Source organism: Monodelphis domestica, chromosome 3, assembly GCF_027887165.1.
Source record: "Monodelphis domestica isolate mMonDom1 chromosome 3, mMonDom1.pri, whole genome shotgun sequence".
Lineage (NCBI taxonomy): Eukaryota > Metazoa > Chordata > Mammalia > Didelphimorphia > Didelphidae > Monodelphis > Monodelphis domestica.
Genome location: NC_077229.1, coordinates 125,734,986 through 125,762,594, shown reverse-complemented (window position 1 = coordinate 125,762,594; position 27,609 = coordinate 125,734,986). Strand labels below are relative to the sequence as shown.

The 27,609-nt window shown below is 34.5% G+C and overlaps 1 protein-coding gene across 7 annotated transcripts in view; it reads left to right on the top strand.

Moving 5' to 3' along the window:
• EFR3A (EFR3 homolog A) overlaps nucleotides 1-27,609 on the top strand; it is a 158,049-nt gene that overhangs the window by 50,765 nt on the left and 79,675 nt on the right. For all 7 annotated transcript variants that reach the window (XR_008917500.1, XM_007488344.3, XM_056823078.1 and 4 more), the window contains 5 exons: nucleotides 2,329-2,456; nucleotides 11,033-11,183; nucleotides 17,707-17,828; nucleotides 22,771-22,920; nucleotides 24,570-24,704. Coding sequence is in view for 6 of the 7 variants with exons in the window: in XM_007488344.3 (XP_007488406.1) it covers nucleotides 2,329-2,456; nucleotides 11,033-11,183; nucleotides 17,707-17,828; nucleotides 22,771-22,920; nucleotides 24,570-24,704 (686 nt within the window). In the remaining variant the exon portion in view is untranslated. The remainder of the gene's footprint in view (nucleotides 1-2,328; nucleotides 2,457-11,032; nucleotides 11,184-17,706; nucleotides 17,829-22,770; nucleotides 22,921-24,569; nucleotides 24,705-27,609) is intronic.

Sequence of the window (27,609 nt, the reverse complement as noted above, 5' to 3'; positions counted from 1 at the left end):
AGCCTTGTGAACTTAACAGTATATCTACTACCCCATGCTGTGACCTATTAGATTTACAAAGTGCTTTGTATTCATTATATCAATTGAGCCTCACAAAAACTCTGTGAGCTGAATGTTATTAATACTAGTTTACAGTTATTATTGGTTAATTGTAGATGATGGACTTGAACCTTGAGAGATTAAGAAATTTCCACAAGGTTATATATCTTGCATCATAGGTAGGATTCAAACACAGGTTTTCTTGACTTCAGTTCTGTAGTGTTACTACTACACTTACTATACTCTGCTGCCTTTTAAGTATATTTTCTTATGATGGATTACTGTACAAGTGTCAATTGATAATCAGTGCTATGAATTTGGAGGAAGAAAGTATATTAATGTAGCCAGAATGGTGTAGGGTTGCTTCTTGGAGAAGGAAAGACTTGTATTAGGTCTTAGAGGATGTATAGGATTTTTGTGGATAAGAGGAAAAGGTGCTAGGTCATTGCATGAAAGAAAAATTGAATGAACAAAGACATAGCAAGGTAGTAATTAGATAACATTAGGTCAGTTGTATGAACAGTATGTAGACTTTTGCCTAAAGTAGCATGTAAAAAGAGTAGTTAATCCTAGACAAATCTGGAGTACATTGAATGAAAGCATATATTACAAAAAAGTAATATTATCTCATTTGATTTTCACAACAACCCTTTAAAATTAGTGCTATAATTATCACCATTTTTTGCAATTGGGGTTACTGAGGAAGATAATGTAACAGACTTGTCTAGGATTACACCAGTAAATACTGTTTTGAGGCAGGATTTGAACTCAGCCCTTTTAATCACTGTGGTACCTATCTGCCTCTAAGATAAGAATAAGGAATTTAGACATTTGTACTCTCTTGAATGGGAAAGTGTGGAATTGTTTTAATTAGGACGTGAAATAATAGATGTCAGAAAATTTTAATTTATAGGAGAAAAGATTTTATTGTAAGTTCATTTGAAATCTGCATCACTTAAAAAGTAAGTTACTTTCTTGGAACAAAAGAAGGATTTAAATGAAATTTTCAATTTGTACAGAGAATAAAACCTCTTAACAACCAGAACTTAACAGATCGATGCCAATAGTTTAAGGAAAACAGTTTGTAGCTCTATTATATTTTTAGTAGAAAGAAAAAAAATTGAAATAAAGAATTTAACAGATATAAAAAAATCTTTATAATTGGAGACGTAGGTTTGAGTGCCATCTCTGAGACTTGCTTTGTAGGTTTGAGCAAGTTAGGACTTCTAGCAAGAGCAAGATTGAGAACTTCAATCTCTTCAACTGTAAAATGGAGAATAATTTCATTATCTGCTTCATATGCCTGCCAAGTAGCAAGTGTTTTCAAGCCTTAATAATTGTATTATTGCTATTTATTCATTGGTTAGTGAGAATAATTAAAGTCATGACCTGAAGCACCAGTTGGTTCTGTATTAATGAAAGATTCAATTTTCTAATGTACTTTGCATCAAAAAGGTAAAAATAAACAAGGTTATCATTTGTAGAAATAGTTTGTCCATCCATTTAACAATTATGTATTCATCATTCTTTATCCCAAAAGAAATTAATTTGTGATATATATTTTAAAATTATAATTTGATTTTATTTTCTGTTTAGTAGGTTACTATAGACTGTAAACTCCTTGAGAGCAAGGTCCAGTTTTTGTCTTTCTTTTTACTCCTTTGCTTTAGCACAGGGCCTGGCACATAAGCATCTCATAAATGATAAATGATTAAAAAAAAAACTTACCTTCTATTTTAGAATTAATACTAAGTATCGGTTCTAAGGCAGAATAGTGGTAAGGTCTAGGCAACTGTGGTTAGGTGATTTGCCTGGGGTCACACACCTAAGAGGTCTCTGAGGCCAGACTTGAACCCAGGACTTTCTGTCTCTAGGCCTGGCTCTCCCCACTGAGATACCTTCCTGCCTCTAAATGATAATTGACTATTTTAAAAACTCCATATGATTATTGATTTAGTTAATGTTGGAAGAAATCTGAGATCCTTCTAGCCCAGCTCCTTTATTTACTAGATGAGAAAACTGGGGCCCAGAGAGGTTAAAGTGGATTGTCAAAGAATTAGTAAGTAATAGTGCTGGGACAGAACTCATGTCCCATTAGTTTGAAGCACTTAGGTATATGACTATGCTGGAACTGACATCAAGGTAATAATAATTAAATTAATCCTTTTGGTGTGAATTGACCTCAATCTTGAGTTTTGGCATTTAAAGTAAATTGAGACTTAAAATTACATGAAATAACATGTTTAAATTTAAAATATTTATTTAGACAACTTTTTGTCTTATATTTAGGATGGTCTTGTTAAAGGTGACATGGAGAAACTGACGTTTTATGCTGTATCTGCCCCAGAGAAACTAGATCGAATTGGAACTTACTTGGCTGACAAACTGACCAGAGATGTTGTCAGACACCGGACTGGGTAAGAAAATCAGTCTCAGCATCTAGGCGTGAATTTTTTCCTATTCCTTTTCTTGGTGCAAAGAATTTTACCCCTTTTATTTTTAAAAATTGCTGAATTATATTATCATTAATTGGTTATAGGTGGAAGGAGTTTTGGAATATCTTCATTGTGAGTATAACTTTATTTTGAATCTGCAGCACAGCACAGATACACTAGATATTTGCTGAGCATGTAAACATATTAGGTTCTGTATACAAAGAGAAAAACATAATTTCCTTTGTTTTCAGTGAGCTTATATTCTGTTTTTGGGAAATAACATGTACAAATTATCATATATATTGTGGGAAAGGAGTGCATCTGTTTGGGCAATCTTTACTGTCAAGGTGGCTGGTGAAGATTTGGCCTCAGGTCATATTAGCTCAGCAGGTAAGTTTAACCTGTCTAGTATATAAAGCAGAAGAGAGAAAGGACTGAAGATTCCCTTCAGGGAAGAGTAGCTAAAACACTCAGGACCAGTAAACAAACAGAGGAATGAATTTACAATACACAGGGAAGGGGAAAATGTAATATGAGTAAACAGAAGAAAAAGAATGAAATAAGGACTGAAAGCTTTTATGGAGATAAAGAACAAAGAACAGAACCAACAGAGAATGATGGGACCCAAGGAAATTTAAACAAAACCTCAAAAAATTCAGGAAATTAGACTCAGGCACTGGAAGAGCTCAGAAAAGAATTCAAAAATCAAATAAGACAGGTTGAAGAAAAATAAGAAAGGAAAATAATAGCTTAAAAAGCAACCTAGGTCAACTGGAAACAGAGGCACATGAATTAAAACAGAAAATAGTATCTTAAAAGCCAGAATTGACCAACTGGAAAATGGGGCAAAAAAGTTAAAAGATGAAAAGAATGGCTTGAAAAGAATAGACCAAAAGGAAAAGGAGGATCAAAAGATGATGGAAGAAATTTAGTCTTTAAAAATTAGAATTAGTCAATTATAAGCTAATGACTTCATGAGACATCAGAAAACAATAAAGCAAAATCGAAAGATTGAAAAAAATTGATGAAAATATGGAAAAATAACCAACCTGGAAAATAGATCCAGGAGAGACAATTTAATAATTACTGGACTACCTAAAAAAATGACCAAAAAAAAAGCCTTGACATCATACTACAGAAAATTATTCAAGAAAAATGCCCTGGTATCCTTGAACAAGAGGGTAAAATAGAGATTGAAAGAATCCACAGATCACCTCCCTAACTGACAACTCTAAGGAACATTATAGCCAAGTTCAAGAGCTCCCAGGCCAAGGAGAAAATAATACAAGCACCTAAAAGGAAATAATTATCAAAATAGATATCATGGAGCCCCAGTCAGGATCACACAGAACCTGGAAGCTCCACATTGAAGGACTGCAAGGCTTGGAATGATATTCCGGAATGGAACTGGGCTTACAACCAATAATCAACTACCCAGCAAAACAGACTATTCTTTCAGGGGAAATTATGGTTATTTATTAAAATAGGTGATTTCCAAGCATTCCTGAAGAAAAGATCAGACTTAAACAGAAAATTCAAGCCCCAAATTCAAAATCCAAGAGAAGCATAAAAAAGCTAAATAAGAAATAGAAAAAAAATTTAAGGACTTCAATAAGGTCAAATGTCTTATATGTCTATATGGAAAGATGATATCTAACTCTTAAAACTTGTTATCATTATCATAGTATATAGAAGAATACATAGAGGATGTGGTAGTAAGCTGTTTAGGATGGTATTTCAAAAATTATAAAACTAGGGATAAAAAGGATAATACTAAGAGAAATGGGAAAAGAAGTAAAATGGGATAACATATATTACTTAAACACTTGCTGAGGGGGGAGGGGATAGGGAAGAGAAAACCAATATAACCAAAAGAGGAGAATAAGATGGAAGGTGTTGGTAAGGGGAATAATATAAGGGAGGGGAAAGGTGGGGAGAATGACGAAAAGCAAAACACTGGAAGAGAGGGAAAGAATGAAAGAAGAAAAGTCAATATTAAATAAATAAGTCATAATGGAGGGGAATACACAGACAGTAATCATAACTATGAATGTGAATGGTATGAACTCCCTCATAAAACGCAAGTAGAAAGCAGAATGGATTAAAAACCAGAATCCTACTATATATTTTCTACAAGAAACAAAAATGAGACATATAGGTGGTACTCTGAGGTACCACTTTATATCTAGCTGTGAATTTCAAAACTACTCAACCCTGTTCAAACCATTCTTTAGAGGATGGGATTTGGCTATTTCCTGATCAATAACAATAGAGATACTTGGAATGACAGAATCAGGTCTTGGAAACTACAATCTCCACCCTACTCAAGGTAACAGGATTTAGAAAGGGCTGCAGCAAAGCTCAAGATTTAATTATTTGAGAATATGGCCTTCAACAGACATGTGCAAAGGGGACAGACCTCTGGGAGGTCCTGGGTTAAGCTAGAGCCACCATTGGCACAGGTGAGACACAGGAAGTGAGGTAGAGGAGAGCTTAGGAGTGCTGGAACTTCCTGTGTGGAGGAGAGTATGATGGTTGGAGCCTGGTGCTTGGAGTGGAGGCCCTCAGACTGTTTCTCCATTTTGGTCACATGAGTGATAGGGACTGATCTCTTTTCTTTGCCTCGGCTATCCAAGGCCTTGGGCCTTTGGCCCAGCCTAAGCAAAGTGGGTATTTAAGCCCTATTCCCTTCTCTCCTCTCTCTCTCTCTCTCTCTCTCTCTCTCTCTCTCTATCTCTCTCTTTCTCTCTCTCTCTCTCTCTCTCTCCTCTCTCTCTCTCTCTCTATCTCTCTCTCTCTCTCTCTCTCATTTAGGAATTACATAGCTGAATTCCTTGGTGACCTTAAATTAATATATATCAGTCTTTTAAAGTGATTTCCATATCACATAGCAAAGTGGCTAATATGACAGAAAAGGGAAATAATAAATGTTGGAGGAAATGTGGCAAAATTGGGATACTAATGCATTGCTGATGGAGTTGTGAATTGATCTTACCATTCAGGAGGGCAATTTGGAATAATGCCCAAAGGGCTTCAAAAGAATGTATGCCTTTGATCCAGCTATACCACTACTAGGTTTATATCTTTAAAAGATTAAAAAATAACTGGTCAAGGTCCTGTTGATACAAAAATGTTTATAGCTAGGCTCTTTGTTGTAGGAAAATTTGGACACCGAGGGGATGTCCCTCAATTAGGGAATGCTTGAACAAATTGTGGTATATGAAGATGATGGAATGCTATTGTGCTATAAAGAATGATGAAATAATGGACTTGAAAGACCTACATGAACTTATATGCAGTGAAATAAGTAGTACCAGGAGAATATTATACATAGAGACTGCAATATTTTGGGATGATCAAATGTAATTGACTTTGCTACTAATAGCAATGCAGTGATCCATGACAATTCTGAGGGACTTATGACAAAGAATGCTATCCACATTGAAAGAGAGAACTGTGGGAGTAGAAATCCAGGTGAAAACATGTGATTTATCACTTATTTATATAGTTGTATAATTTGGGGGTTTGGTTTTAAGAACTGCTCTTTCACAAAAATGAATAATATGGAAATTGGTTTGTATGATAATATATATGTATAACCCAGAGGACTTACTTGTCAACTCTTAGAGCAGGGAGGGAGAAAACATGAATCATATAACGGGAAAAATTTTAATTTGTTTTTTAATTTAAAAAATGTTAAAGGTTTATTTTTACTATTGTTTTCATAGTTCTTTCCCTGTACTTGGGAATCTTTCTTTTATGTGCTTTGGCTGAATTTCTATATTGAGTATTTAAGATTTTATTCTCTCTGAATATTTCATTCAATTTATGTGGTAATTTAGTTTCCTCTGGAAACATACTTTAACTTTTTTAACTCTGAAAGCCTTTATACAAATTGCTTATTTTCTTATATTCAGGACCCCAGGGGCCATAGCATTGTAGGTCCTTCTATCCTCTACTATCTCCCTCCAAACTCTCATGCTTGTAGTTTCCACTGTACTCTTATTATCTATCTTATTGCCTGCCTTTTATTTCTCCTTTTGCCTTCAATGTTTCCCAACATCAGGGTCTTTTGTAGTGCGTTTTATCTTCTTATGTGGCCAGAGTATTTAAGCTTCAGTATTTAAGCATTCAGCTTCTTTTCAACAGTCTGAATTAATTTCATGAAGTATTGACTTCTTTGATCTCCTTGCTTGTCTAAGGAACTCTCAAGTCTTCTCCGACAACATAATTTGAAACTGTTGATTCGGTGACATTCAATTTCCTCATAGTCCAGTTCTCAGTATCACATATTGCTATTTGAAAAATCAAAGCTTTGATTATACAGATCTTAGTCACCAAGGTAATTTCTCAGCTTTTTCATATGTTCTCCAGATTTGCCATGGCTTTCCAATGAGCTAATATCTTTTAATTTCATGGCTATAGTCCTTGTTTGCAGAAATCTTTAAACTCAAGAATATAAAATTTGACACTGCTTCCAGTTATTCTCGCTTTGTTTGCCAGGAAGTGATAAGAACAGTTGCCATAATCTTGGGTTTTTTTGGTGTTTCACACCAACTTTTATAGTCTCCTTTTTCACCCTTATCAAGAGTCTTCTTAATTCTTCTTCACTTTCTGCCATTAGAGTGCTGTCTTGACCTGCATACAGTTTCTTCAGGAGACAAGTAAAATAATCTGGTACTTCCATCTCTTTGAAGACTTGCCACATTTTGCTGTAATCCACACAATCAGAAGCTTTATTATAATTAATGATGTAGACATACATGTTATTTTAGTGTACTCCCTTGTTTTCTCCATAATCCATTTAATGTTGGCAATTTGATTTCTATTCCTTCTTACTCTTTGAAAGCCAGCTTGCTATTCTCATAATTCTCAGTTCACATATTGCTAAAGCCTCATTTGCAGAATCTCAAGCATAACCTTGCTGGCATGTGAAATGAGTGCAATAGGTAATTTTAACATTCATTGGCATTGCTCTTTTATGTAAACTTAAGAGAGAGCACTAGAGCTGGAGTTAGGGAAAGACCTCAACTCAAATTCTGATTCAGACATTTATTAGCTGTGTGATCCACCGTAAATCACTTGATCTCTCTCAGCCCCGGTTTCTTTATCTGTGCAATGGGAATAATATAAATAACCCCTACTTTCCACCATTTTTATAAAGATAAAATGAGATAATAAATGTAACATACTTTAGAATCCTTAAATGCTGGCTATTGTGTTCCATACTCAGTATCTCTTCCAGGGTTAGTATAGTGCTTTGCATACTGTGAATGCTAAATAAATTTCTGTTGAACATAACTAATATGGAAATATGTTTTACATGATCACACATGTATAACATCAAATCAATTATCATTTCAAGGAGTGGGGGAAGGAAGAAAGTGAGGGAGAGAATTTGGAACTCAAATTTTTTAAAAGAATATTAGAAATTGTTTTTTTCATGTAAATAGCTGTTGGATTCAATTTAATGTATCATTTTTTAGGAATTTAAGTTGTTCAGGTGAAATTTCATCACCTCCACTAGCCTTATTGTTAGTAATGCTTCCTAAAGCCCATTTAACTTCCTTCTCCAGGATGTCTGACTAGATCAATAACCACACCAGCATGGTTATTGGTGATGTTAAGATCTTTCTTTTATAGTTCTTTATTCTTGCCACTTACTCTCAATTTCTTCTCTTTTATTAAGTCCCTACCATTTTTCCTTTTATCGCACCCATTTTTACATGAATGATTTCCTTGATATTTAATTTTGAAGATTTCTTTTTTTTCCATTCTATTGTTTTCTTCTATTTCTTTTTAGTGTCTGTTTAAGAAAACCTTCTTATGTAACTCTTTGCTGTTCTTAGGAATTCTGCATTCATTTGGATATCTTTCTCCTCTTTACCTTTTCCTTTCCTCAGCTACTTGTAAAGCCTCATCAGATGGCCATTTTGCTTTTCTGCTCATCTTTTACTTTGGAATATTTTTTGTTGCTACCTCCTATAGAGTATTGTAAACCATTGTCCAGAGTTCTTTAGACTTTCTATTATCTACCAGATCTAAACCCTTAAATCTATTTGTATTTGCACTTTGTATTCATAAGGGATGTTATTCAGGTCATACTTATATAGTTTGATGGTTTTACCTACTTTTTTCAATTCAGGCCTGGATTTTGAAATGAGGATCTTGTGATCTGAGCCACATTCAGCTTTAGATCTTCTTTTAACTGATTGTATAGAGCTTCTCCATCTTTGGCAGCAAAGTATATAATTAAATCTGATTTTGATATTGAACATCAGATGATATCTTACATCTCCTAGGAAAGGCAAGAAAAACAAAAGCTGTTCAAATTTGTATATTCAAGAAAAAAAAATCCTGTCAAAAAAAGAAAAAAATACACTTTAATCTATACCCTGAGTATATAAGCTTTTTTCTCTCTGGAAGTGGATAGCCCATTTCATCATAAATCCTTTATCATTAGTCATTGTGTTGATCAAAGTTTTGCTAAGTCTGTTTCCTTTTATAAAATAGTTTTTGTTGTTGCCTTTTGGTTTTACTCCGGTATCATTTCCAGATATTACCACAGTGTATGGTTTCTCCTTTGTCACTGAGTAATAAAGGAAAACCCAACTAACACAGTGACCATATCACAATGTATGCAAATTGATGTACCTTTAGTTTCTCACCTCTGCTAAAAAAGAGATGTTTCATTGTGTAATATTTTTATTGATGTCTTTTGTCTTTACATTATAGTTATTTAAACCCTTGTATACCAAACTTTCTCTAGTAACAATGAAAAAGAATTAAGCAAAAATATCCAATAGTTATTTTGTTTAATAGTGTATTAATATTATGTTTAACACTGTCATGAGGGAGGAGTAAGTGTATTCCATTATATTTTCTCCAGAATCTTCACTTGTTTTTCCACTACTTGGTGTTTGGCTTCCTTTTAGTGACTTTTTCATTCATACTTCTATGTTTGTTGTGTATATTGTTCCCTTAGTTTTGCTTATTAGTGCATTAATTCAGATAATCCTGCCTCTGTTCCACAGAATTTCTCTTGTCTTCAATTTTACTATATAGTAATATTGGATATTTAGGAGGCACAGTGGATAGAGTGGCAGACCTGAAGTCAGAAGACTCATATTTCTGAATTCAAATATAGCCTCAGACACATAGTAGCTGTGTGATCCTGGGCAAACTTACTAAATCATTTGATTCAGTTCATCATCTTTAAAATGAGCCTAATCCTTACCTTAAATCTTTAAAACCTAAATCTTTAAAAATCTCAAGTAGGGTCATGAAGTTGGGCACAATTGAAATGACTAAAAAATATTTTTATTATTGAATTACATTTATTTACTGTAATTTTTTTTAGCCATGCTTCAGTTAATTAGGACCCACTTTATTATCATACAAAGAAAGCTGCTATCAAATATTTTGGTATATAGACCTTTTGCTTCTGTTTTTGAATTCTCATTTTCACTAACTCCATATGTTTATTTAGTTGCAAAATCTTGTAGTTATTCTCTCTATAGCATCTATTCTGAATGTGTCCTATTTTTCTAGTCACAAAGCCAACACTATTGTATTTGCCTCCTAAGTGGTCTCTTTGCCTTAAGTCTCCTAATCTATCCTACACTCTAATCTATCCTACACTCATTGACAGTTATTTTCCTAAAATACAGTACTTACCATGGCACTCCCTTCTATCCTTTAATGATCTTTTCATTAAACTCTAGTCTCTCCCTGTTGTCTCTATTAAAAATAAATTAGCATTAAGATTCTTTACAACATTGTCCCTTCCTGTCTTAATTTTCTGACACATTATTCCTTTCAAATACTCATAGTCCACATCTATTGGCCTGCTTTCTGTTACTTATTCATGACCCTTCATTGCTTATCATTTTTGCTATCTTCCATGATTGGTATGTTCTTCCTCCTTTCTTCTACCTCTTAGAATCAAGACTATTTAGACATCACCTTCTATTGATAGAGCATTTATTAAGTACTTACTCTTTGCCAGGCACAGAGTAAAACACTTAGGGATACAAAAATAAGTAAGAGATAGTTTCTACTTTCTAGGAATCATATAAAGAGCTCATAAAGTAGAGCTGAATAGGGGAGGGAATTGAGGCCAAGGGATGCTGGCAAGGGGGGGCGGGTTAGGAAAATCTGGAGAATAGATCTGGGAATGAAGTGAGAATGGCCTGGCCCATTCATGAAATGATTGTTAATGGTAGATACCATTTAGAAGAGTGGATCTCAGGATGGAATTATCTTCAGATTCAGTCTGCTGATGAGTGGTGCGAGGACTAATATCTACATTAATCTTTCTCAGATCCCTTTTTAATGATAACTTTGTATGAGGCTTAGCTTATGGTTTCTTTAATGACTTTTAGTCCTCTTTGAGAGATCTAATAACTTCACTTAAATTGTGAATTGTGGGGGGAAATTGTGTTAAACTTTTCTATTATTTGACCGTTTAAAAAAGTTTTATTTTGGATAACATAACCTTTTATGGGATTTAACTGAAGATTAACATAACTTTGTTATGTTTCACTTTCTATATTTAGGAATGTTTTAATTGCTATGGAGGCATTGGACCAGTTGCTAATGGCTTGCCATTCTCAAAGCATCAAACCATTTGTAGAAAGTTTTCTGCATATGGTAGCAAAGCTGCTGGAGTCAGGAGAACCAGAACTACAAATGCTTGGAACTAATTCTGTGAGTTAAACCATTATGCTACTCTAATTATAAGATTTCTTAGGCTCTGGAATGTCATCTTTTTTTAATATACTGCCTTTATCAGATAAAGGAGAGAGAGAGCCAATATAATTAGATACAATTAAAATGAAATGTTAAAAACTAATATAGAAATTGAAAATTCTTTAGTTATTCCTTTGTATTAACTATGTCTATTTCCTATTACTGAAATCTGTGAATTTAGGAGCTGACCATACTTAGTTTAACTTTATGTCTGCTATCTTTTCTTCTCTTCCTATGGTTCTATTTATTTCTATTTGGTTTTGTCTACCGCTTATAGCCTTCCTATATGCCATCATCCCTTTTTATTTCTCTGCATGCCCTGTCCTCTAAGCTTAGTTCTGATTTCATATTCATCTATCTCTTTGTATAGATATAAGATAATATAACTTCAACTGGAAAATCCACAAATAAACATTTATTAAGCATCTTTTGTGTGGGAAAAAGACCTAAGCAAATCATTGAAGATTTAGAGACAAAAATGAAACAGGCTCAGCTTTCAGAGCACTTACGTTGTAATAACTAGGATTGGAGATGTTATATACAAGGTAATTTGAGGAAGGAGAGTTTATATCTACATGGAAGAGTCAAGAATGACTATGTTTAAGGCACTGACTGAGCTGTGCCATGATATTGCAAAGGATACTGAGAGACCAAGGAGGGAATGCCTTCTATACATGAGGTACAGTTAGTACAACAGAAGCTGAGAAGGCGATGGGCATGGTCAGAGTCACAGGAGCTACTTCATCTTTTATACCAGCATCCAGAGGAAAGAAATAAGGAAAAGTGGTATGGGCATATCTTCCATTTACAGCCACAGAGGGTATCTCCTCTTCTTCCATCTTCCATCTCCTGCTAAACCATATTCTGTCTGATCTTCATCTTCTGGAAGTGAGAGGAGTGGAGAAACAGAATCATATGCCTTTTAGCAGCTCCTTTCATCCTGGGTTGTGCATGTCTTGTCCTTCATCTCCAGTAGTTACTGGGAAGAGGAGAGATATCTCTCATTTCATTACTAACATCATTCATACCTTGTCATATCCTACTTGTCCCAGTTTTTCTGAACCTCTCTAGATCATCATTGAATACCTGTCTCTATTCCTCACTACCAGATTCTTTATTCCCCACTCTTCAACCCTAAAACTATCCACTCTTTTCATTGTGTCCTTTGAAATACTTGCTTCATAGATAGCAAACTTGATTTCATCTTGAATCTTTTCCTTTCCTATTCTATCTTCTGCCTGCCCTAAGACCTGACTCCCTTCTTATGGCACAACTTTCCTAGCCACTTTATGGTACTGGTTGTATTTTACTCATTTTCCTCAGCTTCCTGGAGGAGAGAGGGGATTAGAATATTCCTTGCTTCCCATTCACACTTCCATGGTTTTTTTCTTCTTCAATAATTCTCATCTTACACCCAGTCAGAATCATGGTAATTGTTGCCTAAAGACCTCCAGGATACTTCTTCAGTGAGTTCAGTCCCTGGCCTATAATTTTTCTCCCTTCCCCAATTCTTATCCTAATACTAAGAGATTTCAATATGCATGATGCTTCCATGACCTACTGCTCTACCCTATCTTAGCTACAAAGATTATTTGACCTTTTGTCTTGCCATAAATATATGTAAATGTACCACCTCCATGTTCAAGAATTCTGAAATCTCCCTATCTGACCATAATCATTTTGCTTTCTACTTCTCCTTCTGCTTTCCCTTGTCAAATTTTGTTTATATCTGCATGGTGACCTTCAGCCCCTCAACTCCTGTTTTCTTCCAGGCCATCACTTCTGCACTATCCATTCTTCTCCTTTCCCAATGTTGATCATTTGAAGAACCAGTTCAATTATACATTGATTCCTTCTTTTAAGCTGCTTTTACAGCTTAAAGACATCCACTGTCTTTGTTCCTATGCACATACTACTGAATGAAGATGGAGAAAATCATGCAACCAGTTCTGATTAGATTTTATATAACCACAAGTGGGTCCTTCCTGCTGTTAAGTTATCTTTTATTCTTTCCTTAGCAACTCATTATCCTCCTCTCCACAGCAGTTCTTCCAAACCTTTTCATGCCTCTTTAAACCTCCTGTGACTCTCTTTAGCCCCATCTTCTCAATTGAGAACCTGGCTTCATATTTAATAGAAAAAAAAAAAAGACTCTTCACCATGAACTCCCCCAAATGAAAATATACTCTTTATTTCATATCACGAAGATTCCTTCTGCCATGATCATCTTATACTCTGTATCACATGAAGAAATGCTTCAACTCCTTACCAACACAAACCCCTCTAACTATACAAGTGATATCAGTCTATCATGTGTCTTCCGTATTGCCTTCACTATCATCTGTACTCTCTCACTTATCATGAACCTCTCTCCTTGTCTACCAGTTACTTTGTGCCTACATCTCCTCCATCCTCAAGAAACCTCATTTGATCCTTCATTTACATTATCATCCCATATATTTTACTTGACCTTTGCAGTTAAACTGAGAAATCTGTTTACTCTGGTGCCTCTACTTTCTCTTCTTTCACTGTCTCCTTAGTTTTCTTCATTTTGGCTTCCTGGCTTACTATTTAACCAAACCTATTCTCTCCAGTTAAGAATAATTTCTTATTTGCCAATGCCACCCTCCTTTGGTCTCCCTGCAACTTTTGACACTAATGATTATTCTTTTCTCCTTAGTACTTTCTTCCTAGCTTTTCAGAACATCAATGTTTCTCATTCTCTATATGTTACAGCTCATTCTTAATCTCTATTTCTTTATTTTCACTCAAGTCTTATCCACTAATTGGCTGGCTGTCTCACTCCTAAACCCTCTTCTCTTCTTTCTTTATATTACTTTGCTTGATAATCTCATCAGCTCCCAGAAATTTCATTTATTATTTCTATGCTAATAATTCTTTTTTTTTTTAAACCCTTACCTTCTGTCTTGGAGTCAATACTGTGTATTGGCTCCAAGGCAGAAGAGTGGTAAGGGCTAAGCAATGGGGGTCAAGTGACTTGCCCAGGGTCACACAGCTGGGAAGTGTCTGAGGCCGGATTTGAACCTAGGACCTCCTGTCTCTAGGCCTGGCTCTCAATCCACTGAGCCACTCAGCTGCCCCCTATGCTAATGATTCTTAAATCTATTTTCCTACCCCAATCTCTCTACGGACCTCTAGTCTTGCATCTCCAACTGCCTTTTAGACATTGTGAACTGAATATTTCATAGACATGTTAAATTCAACATAACTAGAACTTAATTATGACAATACTGTTATTTATCTAATGCCCTTTATATACTGAACAGTGTACTATGTACTAAGTGCTTTACAAATATCTCCTGGTCTTTATGATAATCCTGGGAAGTAGGTGCTTTTAATTATCTTTATTTTACAGTTAAGAAAACTGAAACAGACAGGTTAAGTGACTTGCTTAGGTTCACACAGCTCATTAAGTATCCAAGACTGAATCTTAACTAAGTTTTTCTTGACTTCAGGTCCAGCACACTGTCCATTACCGTACTTTGTTTTCTCTAAGTTGTTATCTTTTTTCCCCAAACTTTCCCCACTTTTAAACTTCCCTATTACTATAGAAGACAGCATCATCCTCCTGGTTCCTCAGATTTTTGACATAGGAGTCATGCTTGACTTAGATCTCTCATTCATCCATATCCCAGTCTGTTACTAGTTTTCTACTTAGTTTGGCTGTGATTTTTTGTTGTTGTTGATGTTGTGAATGAAATGTAATATAAGTAGATATAGGCATGTTTTACTAATATTTACTGGAATTTTGATCCATTTTAATGAAAGAGACAAATACTTGTTATAAAAGATGCCTGGTATTAGTGAATAGAAAAATAAAGTTTTTAATATTTTTCTTTTAAGGTCATGTTCATTTTATCCTCTATTCCCATAATATGTAGACCTTTTATATACTTTTTGTATTCACTTATTTAAAAAAAAAAAACATTATCTTGTGTCTTAGAATCAATACTAAATATTTGTTACTAGGCAGAAGAGAGATAAAAGCTAGGCATTTGGCATTAAATGACTTGCCCAAGATCACACAGCTAGGAAGTGTCTGAGGTCATATTTGATCCCAGGACCTCCCATTATTAGGCTTAACTGAGTCATCTATCTAGTTGCACCTTTGTATTCACTTTTGAAGCAGAAGCATTTCATTTCAGTAAATGGACATATTCAGGCAGTGGAGAAAATTGTTCTTTTTCCCCCTAGGATTACTGGATTTTTTTTTGGTTTGTTTGTTTGATTTTACTTCAAAATTTGAAAAGTGATATTATGGTGTAGTAGAAAGAGTACTGATATGAACTCATGAAGACCACAGTTGAAATTAGCTCCTTATATGCAATACTTTCAGTTTCCTTATCTATATGATGAGTCTAGTAATACCTGTCATGTTTACATTACAGATTTATTTTGCATATCAAATAAGATTGCATTTGGAGGACTTTTCAAACCTTAGCAATTGCTGTATAAATGATAGTTATTCATAGGATCTTCAGTTTAGAGCTGGAAGGGACCTTAGAGATCATCTGTTAGTGGCCAGGTCTCATATTTTATGGATGGAAAAACCGAGCCCCATAAAGTGTAAGTTACTTGCTTTAAGGTCACATGGGTAGTAAGTACCTAGCAGAGTGGAGATTTTTTGTAAAGTAAACTCAGATGGGGGAAAAAAAAAACATTGTGTCATTATCTTTTCTGCATCTTATAAAATGATCACTCATAGCATTTTCCTCACAATTATTGTGTGAAGTATAGAGTTTAAAATTTTCCATATACGTATCTGAAGGTATGTATGATAATTTAACCATTACCTAGGTGTTTTTTATATAACATATAGACACACAGGATGAGAATTTGGGTCACAAAGTATTCTCTAACTTACTGGACAATGGTACGTTTTTTTCTAGTTCCTTGAATGGAAAGAAGTATTTTATATTTCTTTGGAGCAGTATGTTTTCCATTTGTGGCAGCTAGGTGGCTCAGTAGGTAGAGCACTGGTTTTGGAATTAGGAAGATTCACTTTCTTGAGTTTAAATCTGCGTCAGCCACTTAGTAACTTGGCAGATCTGGACAAGTCACTTAATCCTGTTTGCCTCAGTTTCTCTTTTGTCAATTGATCTAGAGAAGGAAATGGTAAAGCACTTCAGTATCTTTGCCCAGAAAACCCCAAATGGGCTCACAGAGAGTTGAATGTGACTGAACAACATCCAAGGGTAACATTAGCTGTTTCCAAAAATAATCCATCTTTCAGAATCTTTGGGAACTCCCATCATTACTTAGAACTTTGAATAAATTAAAAGGAACTAATTTTCTTTCCTCTCAAAAAAATTTACAGACAGCTAAATTACAGATAGCTAAACAGACTTGTTAAAAAATTAATAATTTGGCATTTTCAGAAGCTGTATTTTGATGAGTGCAGTTTTAGTACTGTGCCTCTAAAATGCTCATGTATGATATCTAGCAAATTCTATGAAATTATAGATTTCAAAGAATGGCATATTTCTAAAGACTTGTTGCAAAGTAAAATTAAAAAAAATGTTTTTGAAGCTTATTTTAGTTTTTTATTGTTTTTCTCCACACAAGAATGCCTATAAAATCTTAACAGATTCCCATAATTCATTATTCTAGGACCTGGTTAGATGGGTGAGGTATTTTTAAAATAGGACATTAATATTTGGGTTTTTGAGATGCCATAATATATTTTGAGGGTGCATGTGTGCATGTCTAAATCATTTACTCCAAAAAATACACATGTATAAACATAACTATGATTATTTTTAGTTTACTAGGGAAGAGAATGATATAAATTTACTTAATTTATACTATCAGATTAATCTTCTTTTCAATAATAATTTTTGGTCCATATCTGTGATTTTATTAACATCTGCCCAGTATGGAATCTTCATGTACAAATGCAAATAGGCACTTTCTTTACACCTTTATAGGCTTGAGATAATTGTCTGAGACACTGGGGGATTAAATATTTTGCTCAAGGCCTTGTCATCAGGCTGTCAAAGATAGAATTTAATTCTAGATTTTTCTGTTTCCAAGGTGAGGTCTCTATATCTCTTTGCCTTTCATTATTGTTATTATTATTTTTGTTATTGGTATTGTTATTGCTGTTATAATTAATGGTTGACATTTTTATATATAATCTCACTTCTGTTTAAACTTATGTCCATTTCTACTTGTTTTATCATGAGTAGAAATATATAAGAATTCTAAAATGCTAATTTTATATTTAAAGAATAATTCACTCATATTATATTAACCAGATTGCTGTTCAGTATTTAACATTATTTTAAATTTTTATTATTGATATTAAAAAGGGCCTTTTATTCTGGTGAATATGTTGTTCTATTTTTATAGAGTTTTTTATGCTTACAGAATTATTCATTGAAATAATGTTAAAAGCTTTGCAAATTTTTTGACTTTGAAGAAACAACAAAAGTATTTATTGTTGCCATTTTTTTTGTAGTTCGTCAAATTTGCAAATATTGAAGAAGATACACCCTCTTATCATAGACGTTATGACTTTTTCGTTTCTCGATTCAGTTCCATGTGTCATTCCTGTTATGATGATCCAGAGGTACAGAGAGAGTATGTATCATTTTTATGTTAACTAGATTTTAAGAGACCATCAAATGATCATGTATTTCTCATTCGTACTCATGTTGCATAACAAAAGGAAATAACAGAAGTATATACCCTAATCATCTCTAAAGTGCAGCTTATATATATATATATATATATATATATATATATATACGTATATATATTCATATATATTCTATGCTGCCTCTCAAATACAAGTACAAAAATATAAATTAATTTCAGTGGAGAGAGAGAAATTAGGAAAGGTCTTCTGTAGGTGGTGTCATCTGAGTGAACCTTCAAGGAAGTTTTTTAAATTTTAAAAGGCAGAGGTTATAGGAGTATGTTCTAGGCATGAGAGATCTTCATTCAAAAGCATGGAAGTAGGGGATGGAATGTCATGTCAAGAGAATAGCTAGTAAGTCATTTTGTTTGTGTATGAATTAAGACTTTTGAGTGACAAATTCAAATCTGTTAAGGACACAAAAGGAAGAATTTGGAGGTAGTCAGGGACATTAATTATGAGATTGCTGTAATGGTATAGGTGAGAAGTAGTAAGGAACTGAACTAAGATATTGAACATATTACAGAAAAGGGGATATGCATAAAAGGTGTTATAATGGTTGAACTGACAGTATCGAACAGTTGATAAGACATAAAATAAGGGGAAGAGGGAAGAATAGAGAATGGCTCTGAATATGTGAACTTGAGTAGAACTGGAATCTGTAGGCAAGTTTAGAGGAAGGAGAGATTTAGGGAAAAATGGGAGTTCTACTTTGGATATGTTCACTTTGAGATATCTGTAAGACATCAAGACAGAGCTATCTAAGAGCTGGTGATTGGTAGTTGGACACTGTAGTTATGTCATGAAATTTCCTGAGATCACCAAGAGAAGAGAGCAGGGCCTTCGAATTGACTCAGTTTTTGAGCAGGATGAAAATGAAATAGCAAATGAAATTGAAAAGTAAATATTGAGGTAAGAAGGGTAGCCATGAGAAAGCAGTAACACAGAAACTAAGAGAGGAGTGTTAAACAGTATAAAAAGCAGCAGAGATCAAGGGGAATGAGACTGACAAGAGATTATTACCCACATTTGGTGGGTAGCAAAGCATTGATCACCTTGGAGAGAGCAGTTTTATCCATGTATTTGGGTTTGGAGATTGTCTCCCAAAATTTAAACTTATGATTCAATAGTAATCCTAAAGTGGTATTGGGAAAGAATTTTGAAATGGGAAGCAATAGACCAAACTACTCTAGTTCATGCTTGGACAATAAACTAGCTCTGTGACTTTGAGTAAATTACATAACTTGTCTGTTCTACAGTTAACCTTGACAAGAATAAAGTGATTGAAATAGGTGAGTTCTAAATCTTTCCAGCTCTAAAACAGTGACTCTGATATTCTCAGAATTTCAAAACCTTAGAATTAGGTTATGTAATTGGGTTTTTTTTTTGGTCTTGTTTTTTAAAAAAAACCTTACTTTCTGCTTGAGAATTGATTTCCAAGGCAGAAAAATGGTAAGGGCTAGGCATTTGGGGTTAAGTGCCCTTACCCAGGGTCATACAGCTAAAAAATATCTGAGGCCATATTTGAACCTAGGAACTCCCATCTCCAGGTCTTGACTCTTATCTATTGAGCCAGTTGGGAGCCCCAATAGTCATTTTTGTAAATTGCTTTTTACAAGATGGTTTCTACTGGCCCATAATTCAAATTCTCCTCTTATGGCAATTATTTTAATTTTTAAAATTCATTAAGTGCCTTATATTCTTCAGTCCACAGTTATCACATTTGAAATGGAAGAAAAAATATCAAAGTAAGTGTTTACAAAACCTAATTACAAAGAAGTTAAGTGGTACAGTGGAGAAAGCAGTGGGCTTAGGTAGGAAGACAACTTCAAATGTGGACTCAGACACTAAATCTGTGTTCATGGATGAGTCATTTCATCCATCTGCCTCAGTTCTCTCATCTATAAAATAAGGATAAAATTCACATCTACTTCCTAGAGTTGTGAGGATAAAATAAGATCGTGATGTAAATGTTAAAATATCATATAAATATGAGATATTGTTATTATTGACACTAATTTTTTAAAGTGCATTCTCTTCCTGTTGTCATTAAAGCAAATTACAGTTTCTCCTTTGGTTATAACATTGGCTAATGAGGTCATGAACTTGTATTTCATTATTTCTCATTAAAACAAAACATTAAAACAAAGATGATATAGAATGACTTAAATGATAAGTCTGCATGATAAAAGATGGTCTTTAAAGGTCTTTTAAAAGAAAACATTGTATTAAGGGACCTTTTTGTTGTGGTATAGCTCCCTCTAGTGAAATATGTAGTCTGAATATATTTATATGTAGTATAATTGATTCTTTTACAAAGTTGGGTTTTTCAAATTTATTTTAGTGAAATTTAATGTTTTAAATTCCTTCATTCCTAATTAAATTGCATTTTATACTGTACCTCAATTTTAAAAATTCTTAAAAGTGATGAAATAAGCCTAGTTTCATTTTTGAGATTTATAAAATAAATGAATAAAAACATAAAAAATCTCATGGACTTTAATTTTCATTTTTATAAGCTAAGATTAAAAAGCCAACCCCCATTTTTCCATCTTATAATTCTACCTCTGAAGTCTGTGATTTCTTTCCTTACATGTAGCCTATAAAGGGCAAACATCTTTATAAATTTCTTGGAGTGGTTGAATTCTAGAAAATAAATCCCATGGAATGTGGGCCATAGTTTTAACAAATCATAATCTAGGCAAGACATAGAGAATCTAGGTAGCTCAAGGCTGTGTACCCAATTCTTTGACTGTCCCCACAAACAGTGGAAGGTAGGGAGGAAACTAACCAGGATCTTTAATGTAGCAAATAAATAAATAAACTTTTTAAAAATTAGTACCTCAAGCAGTATAGGGTTGCATATGACTAGGCAAGCAGAAGCAAATTTACTTGGCAGGATATCTGCTTTGACTGACTTTTAAGATTTTGTTAAATGTTAAGGAATACAAAATTATTTGGTTCTTTTTAAAGGGAGGCTACTGCATTCTGAAAGGCATAGTAATAATGATATACTTCTAATTTGCAAGTCTCCTATAGGAGGATACTTTATAAGCAGCATTCCCCTGTAGCCTCTAAATCCAATTTCTAGAGTAATACTCTATCACTTAGATTATTTCACTAACCAAATCTTTGTAGACTTTTCATTAGCTGCTGTTATATTTCAAGTAGACTTAATAGAGGTGAGCTGATAAAAACATTCAAATTTTTAGTTTTCAAAACTAAAGAATGTGTAATTTAATGTACACTCTTTGAAAGCAGGGACTTCACTTTTGTGTTTCTATCTAGTGTCTGGCACATAATAGATGCTTAATATAATTTTGTTTTAAATTTTTAGAATTTTAAAATTTGGATAGTGACCACTCATTGATTCTTTAGTTAACTTTTTCAATTGCCTTCTCTCTTAACTTATATTTAACATTTGTTCATCCTAGTGCTATAACATGAATCCAGTATGAATTTGATACTTCTAGGAAAATTCATCATTATCTTAAAAATGGAGAATACAAAATTTATTATAATTCCCATTATTAATTTTTGAGATGGAATCTTAACAAGATTGGTAATTTATAGGCCTAAACCCACTGTTAATTAGCATGGACACTTTTACCTATTTCATTTCTGACCTGGGCCATTTAGCACCTCTTCATACATCTTGGTGGCCTCCTAATCCCTGGGTGTGGAGGAGTCACCATATTCTTGCTGGGCTTAGTGTGGAGTCAGCTTTAGTCCTACTGAAGCTCAGAAATACTCAATCACATCCAAACTGAATCATTATTATTAAGAGTACCTATATTCAAATATATGTCACATATATTTTTAAATGAATCTATGTTTTTTCACCAGTATGGATTCTTTTGGTTTTTGTCATAGAATCATGATGGTGAACCTATGTGTGCCATAGATGGCACACGGAGACCTCTCTGTGGGCCTGTGCAGGCCCCTGGCTTGGCCAGCTGGGAGTCTGGCCGAGCCTCAGAATACAAGGGGTGAGGCACTCTATCCTCCCTCCACCATTGAGGCAGAGCTCTGCCATGGCTTAGCCATCTTTTAGCCCTGCCTGTCCCAAACAAGGGGGTAAGGGGGCGTGTCTTAGGGGTGGAACATGACCCTGACTTGGCCAATTGGCAGACCAGCCTGGCCTCACCTCCAGACACAAGGGAAGGGTATGGGCATGGAGCTCAGCAAGGGGAAGGTATGGACACAGACCTCTGCCCTGGCTTAGCCAACAGGCAGCCCAGCCCCACCATCCTGGCCCCTAATGCAAGGGTGGATGAGGCGTTGCATGCATGCAAGGGGTGGGGCTTGGCATGCAGTAGGGGCATGACATGGGCACACAAGTTTGTGGGGGTGGGGCATGGCATTGGTTCTCTAAAAGGTTTGCCTTCACTGACATAGACCATGACCCCTGTGATGTATTAATGTTTTAATAGTTGATAGAGTGCTTATTATATGTCAGACACTTGATTTAAGTTCTGGGAATAAAAAGGAAACCAGTTGCTTTGCCTGAAAGAATTCATCTCTTGGTATCTAAGCTCAGTGATTAGGCTTTCTGTTAGGCAGACTGGTTTTGGGGTGACTCAGGTGACTACCGATCCTTTACCTGAAAGATTTTTATTATTTTGGGTAAGAGTTGCTAAGACTCACCAAAGCCCATGATATTTCAACATGGCCTCTGAGAACTTGGTTAAATATATAATAAATATTCAATGAAAATATTATTTGATGTCAGACTTTGGTGTCAGAGAATATTTCCATTTTGTGGCCTTCAGGTATGGTCATTGTTTTCTCAGTTTGTTGCCTTCTTGCTAAGTCAAAAAAACTACCTAACTTTTCTTACTCTGATTAAAAGAACTTGAACATTAAAATTTTTTTTCTTCCTAGAATCCGTGTAGCTGGGATCCGAGGCATTCAGGGTGTGGTTCGCAAAACAGTTAATGATGAGTTACAGGCAACTATATGGGAACCACAGCATATGGACAAAATTGTTCCTTCTCTGTTATTTAACATGCAAAAATTAGAGGATGTTGACAGGTATTGTATGAAATTTCTTTATGTTGACATTTTTATGTAGAATATAAAAATTTTAACTGGAATCTGAGTAATTATTTATGAGGTAGACTTTGAGAGGGAGGATTAACAGTTCTTTTATTTTGCTAAAAATATTAATTTAGTTATGAACAATTAATTTTCTTTCTCAGACCTCCACCCAAGGAGAAAAGAAAAGAAAACCCTTATAATAAACATTCACAGTCAAGGAAAATAAGTTCTTATGTTCACTGTGTTTAAGTCTCATTCCATATATTTATTCCATTTTCCTTCTGCCTTAAAGTCCCTCTCTGTTAGGAGGATGATAATGTATTCCATCATTAGTCCTCTTTGGAAACCTTTGGGAATTGCATTGATGATGAAAGTTATTTTTCTTTATAGTATTGCTATCCTTAAGTAAATTATTATTCTTATTCTATTCATTTCACTTTTCATCAATTCTACAATTTAGGATCCTCCAAAATAAATAAAACCTTTTGTTTCTAATGGTACAATAATATTCCATACATTACACTGTTATGCTGCTATTGAAGGCTTATACTCCATTACCTTAGCTTCTAGTTATTTGTTTTTCTTTCTGTATTTTTCTTTTAATCCTACCTTTGGGATTAGGAAGTTTGACCTCCCTTTTAATCCCTGTCCCATCCCCTCCAATTTTTTTTCCTTATTGAATTTGATGTATTTCTACCCCAGAGAGAGAGAGAGAGAGAGAGAGTGTTTAGCTGTCCTTTGTCCTTTTAAAAATATTAGTGAAATGCATGTGATGTTTTTCTTCTCTGCCCTTTTTATATGTGCATATTTTCTTTTCATATGTCCCAGTTATGAGAAATATCATAATTTTTTTGTTACACAAATGCATTCCTTTTGCCAACCATTTTCTTTTTTCTCTAAACCTTTACTTTCTTAGTATCAATTCTAAGCAAGTGAGGTTTGTGGTAGACGTGTTTATAAAGTCACCACAAATACTAAATTAGCAAATACTGAGCTATTTCTCCTGAGAGAAATACAAAATTAGGTTCCTTTAGTCTCTGGTCATGACATTTACTTTAGCACTTTCCAGAGTGTTTCACATATAGATTGATGTATTTCCTCTTCCTTTTTTCTGAATGTACTCCATTTTTTATTCATTAACATTGAATTACAAGAAGTAGCACTGTAATTCATGCCTCAATTAAAAGTCATTTTCTCTGTAAGGTACATCACAGACTTCTTGTGCTGAGGAACACTAGTTAGCACTTCAACACTATGCTTGGGGGCCACTTTAAATAGCAAAATCATCAACAAGAAGCACAAAAATATAAAAAATGTGGTACTCAGTATGCCATGAATGACATCCAAAATTAAACTTTAAATAAAAAAGCAAAGTGTTACCTTGTTCGACTTCAGATTGAAATGTCAATGTCAGGAGACTCAAATTTTTTGTTTTTCTGAGTATGTCCATGCGTGACCATCAAAGTACTGGGAGTATTGGTTTTGGGTTTCCAAATAAAATCTAGTGAGTAGGTGACTTCACAGATATGGAATGTAAAAATAGTGAGGATTAATAATACTAATGAGTACTTGTATTATACTTGACAATAAGAAATTGTTAAAGAATCTTTAATTTTTTTACCTATTGTTTTTCTCTTTATCAGTCGCATAGGCCCTCCTTCCTCTCCTGATGGTGATAAAGAGGAAAATCCTGCTGTATTGGCTGAAAACTGCTTCAGAGAATTACTGGGCCGAGCAACATATGGGAATATGAGTAATGCTGTTCGACCAGTTTTTGAGTAAGTAGTATTTTATTATTTTTCTTTGATTGCCCTAGTGCTATGATGAGTAATCATTCCCAGTGTACTCTTAAGCTATATGAGTAAGACCAATATGACCAGGATTTCTATTATATTACAGAGCAGCTAATTTCTTAATTATTCTTAAATATCTTAATATTCTTAATTATAGAATCTAAATATATATATAAATAAATAAAAGCATTGTATTATAAATACAGGATCTCACAATAGAAGTTAAAATTATTAACTTACATAAAAAAATTTTTTTTAACCATGAAGTAAATTTCCTTGGCTGACTAGGAACCAAGAGATCTCAATATATGTAAATTACTGAAAATAATACTAGATTTGAGTATTGAGAAATGTGGTGATTAAAAAATTCAGAAAATCAATTCCTCAATCTAGTTATCAGTAACCAAAAAATTAATTGACCAGTGATCTTTCTTGTTGATAAAAGACAAAGACATTAAGAATCTTGAGTCATTAAATAAAATTTTGGGAACTCATTATTCAGCTTTCGACTGTAAGGATAATTTAGGGTTGTGACCTAATCTAAATTTGATTTTTGGTCGCCAGGGGGATATCCCAAATAAAATAACCAAGTCAGTTTGGAAATATATGGTGATTTAATCAATATATAGGGAAGAAATCAAGGAGAAGAGAGAGGGAAAGGTATAGGATTTCTCTTGCCCGGCCTGTGCCAGGTGAGTTCAAAGCCCTCCTCCATGAGGTCCTTGAAGATTAGAGGCTTTCTCTAAGAGGATAGTGTTTGGAAGGTAAAGGAGAGAAAAATCAGCCTAAACTCTGAGAGATCTCAGAGAAGAGCCTCACCTGAACTAGGTTACTAGGCTTCCTCCAGCATGGTATCAAGGAAAACTCACCGCTAAACCCGGACAATAGCAGCCGCCATGCCAAGATGCCAACATGCTCAGCAAGCTGTCGCCAGCCACCTCTCTGCCATTAAAGAGGCCGGAGAGAGGAAGTGACGTGAAATATGTAGACGGTTTTACATCACTTTCCTACATCTCACATTTACCAATGATATCTTAGGCTTGACTTAGGACAGCCTGGGGGTCTGTCAGTTGTTTCTGATTTGTCATTTGCTTGCACATGTCTGTCATAGGCCATCCTCCTAAATACTTAATCCTTATGTATAGGTGTAGACATTCCTGATTTTGATAGACTAAGTAGGGTGGAGTAATCTAAAGTTCATACCCCCAAGCCATCTCTAATTGATGGATACCTAATGAGGAGGCAGACTTAGACATTTTTAGTCCCTCACTGATCATGTGATTCCACTGACTAGATGAAGAAATAAATCTAAATATAGTTAACAGTGACCTCCATTCACCTCATTGGGGGACCGTGGAATGCTACTCTGCTATCCCAACACATATTTGATTTAAACTAGTTCTTGTTTCCTAGATAAGATGGGACTCACAATCTTGCTACTCCTAAGTGTAGAAACTACTTTTAGATGGGGAATATGAGAGTATTCTTAGGATTGTTAGGCAGTAAGGAATGATGGAAGAGGTTTAAAATATACCAAATCATATTAGAAATAAGGACAATACAGAGAATTAGTTAGAAATGAAAAACAATATAGCATCAGAAATAAATCTTCTCGGAAACCAGAAACATTACCTGAAGAAATTAAATTTGAGTGGCTAAATGACTTAGTGTATAGAGAGACAGGAGGTCCTGAGTTCAAATGTGGCCTCAGACACTAGCCAACTGTGTGACCCTGGGCAAGTCACTTAACCCCAATTGCCTGGCCCTTACTACTCTTTTGCCTTGGAATTAATACTTAATATCAATTTTAAAACAGAAGATTAGGGTTTTTTTTTAAATGAACTAAATTTTATTTATCAAGGAATAAGCAAAAAAAATAATCTAAATAAAATATTTAGAAATATTAAAACTTTATATTTTTCTGGAAACACATACATTCTCCAATTGAAAGACTTAGTTTAGGTTGAAATTATATTCCATCTTCTCTTTTCTTTTTTTTTAAACCCTCACCTTCTGTCTTAGAATCATTACTAAATATTGATTCCAAGGCAGAAAGGCAACATGGGCTAGGCAAGTGGAGTAAAAAATTTTGCCTAGGGTCACACTACCATCTTCATTATTTTTAGGACGCAGCTTATCTTCATTGTAGAAATTAAAATACAGATAACTTCATTTTGCAAAATATTTGTCATGTAGTTAAGTAATATAGAATAGTTATTCTTGAACAAGAGATTTTTTTTTTAAATCTTAAACAATATTTTATTTGGTCATTTCAAAACATTATTCATTGGAGACAAAGATCATTTTCTTCTCCCTACCCTCCCCCCATAGCTGTCGAGCGATTCCACTGGATTTCACATGTGTTCTTGATTCGAACCCATTTCATGTTGTTGGTATTTGCATTAGAGTGTTCATTTAGAGTCTCTCCTCAGACATGTCCCCTTAACCCCTGTAGTTATGCAGTTGCTTTTCCTCGGTGTTTTTATTCCCACAGTTTGTCCTCTGATTGTGGATGGTGTTTTTTCTCCTAGATCCCTGCAGATTGTTCAGGGACATTGCATTGACACTAATGGAGAAGTCCATTACCTTCGATTGTATCACAGTGTATCAGTCTCTGTGTACAATGTTTTCCTGGCTCTGCTCCTTTCGCTCTGTGTCACTTCCTGGAGGTTGTTTCAGTCTCCATGGAATTCCTCCACTTTATTATTCCTTTTAGCACAATAGTATTCCATCACCAACATATACCACAATGTGTTCAGCCATTCTCCAATTGAAGGGCACCCCGTCATTTTACAATTTTTGGCTACCACAAAGAGTGCAGCTATGAATATTTTTGTACAAGTCTTTTTCCTTATCATCTCTTTGGGGTATAAACCCAGCAGTGCTATGG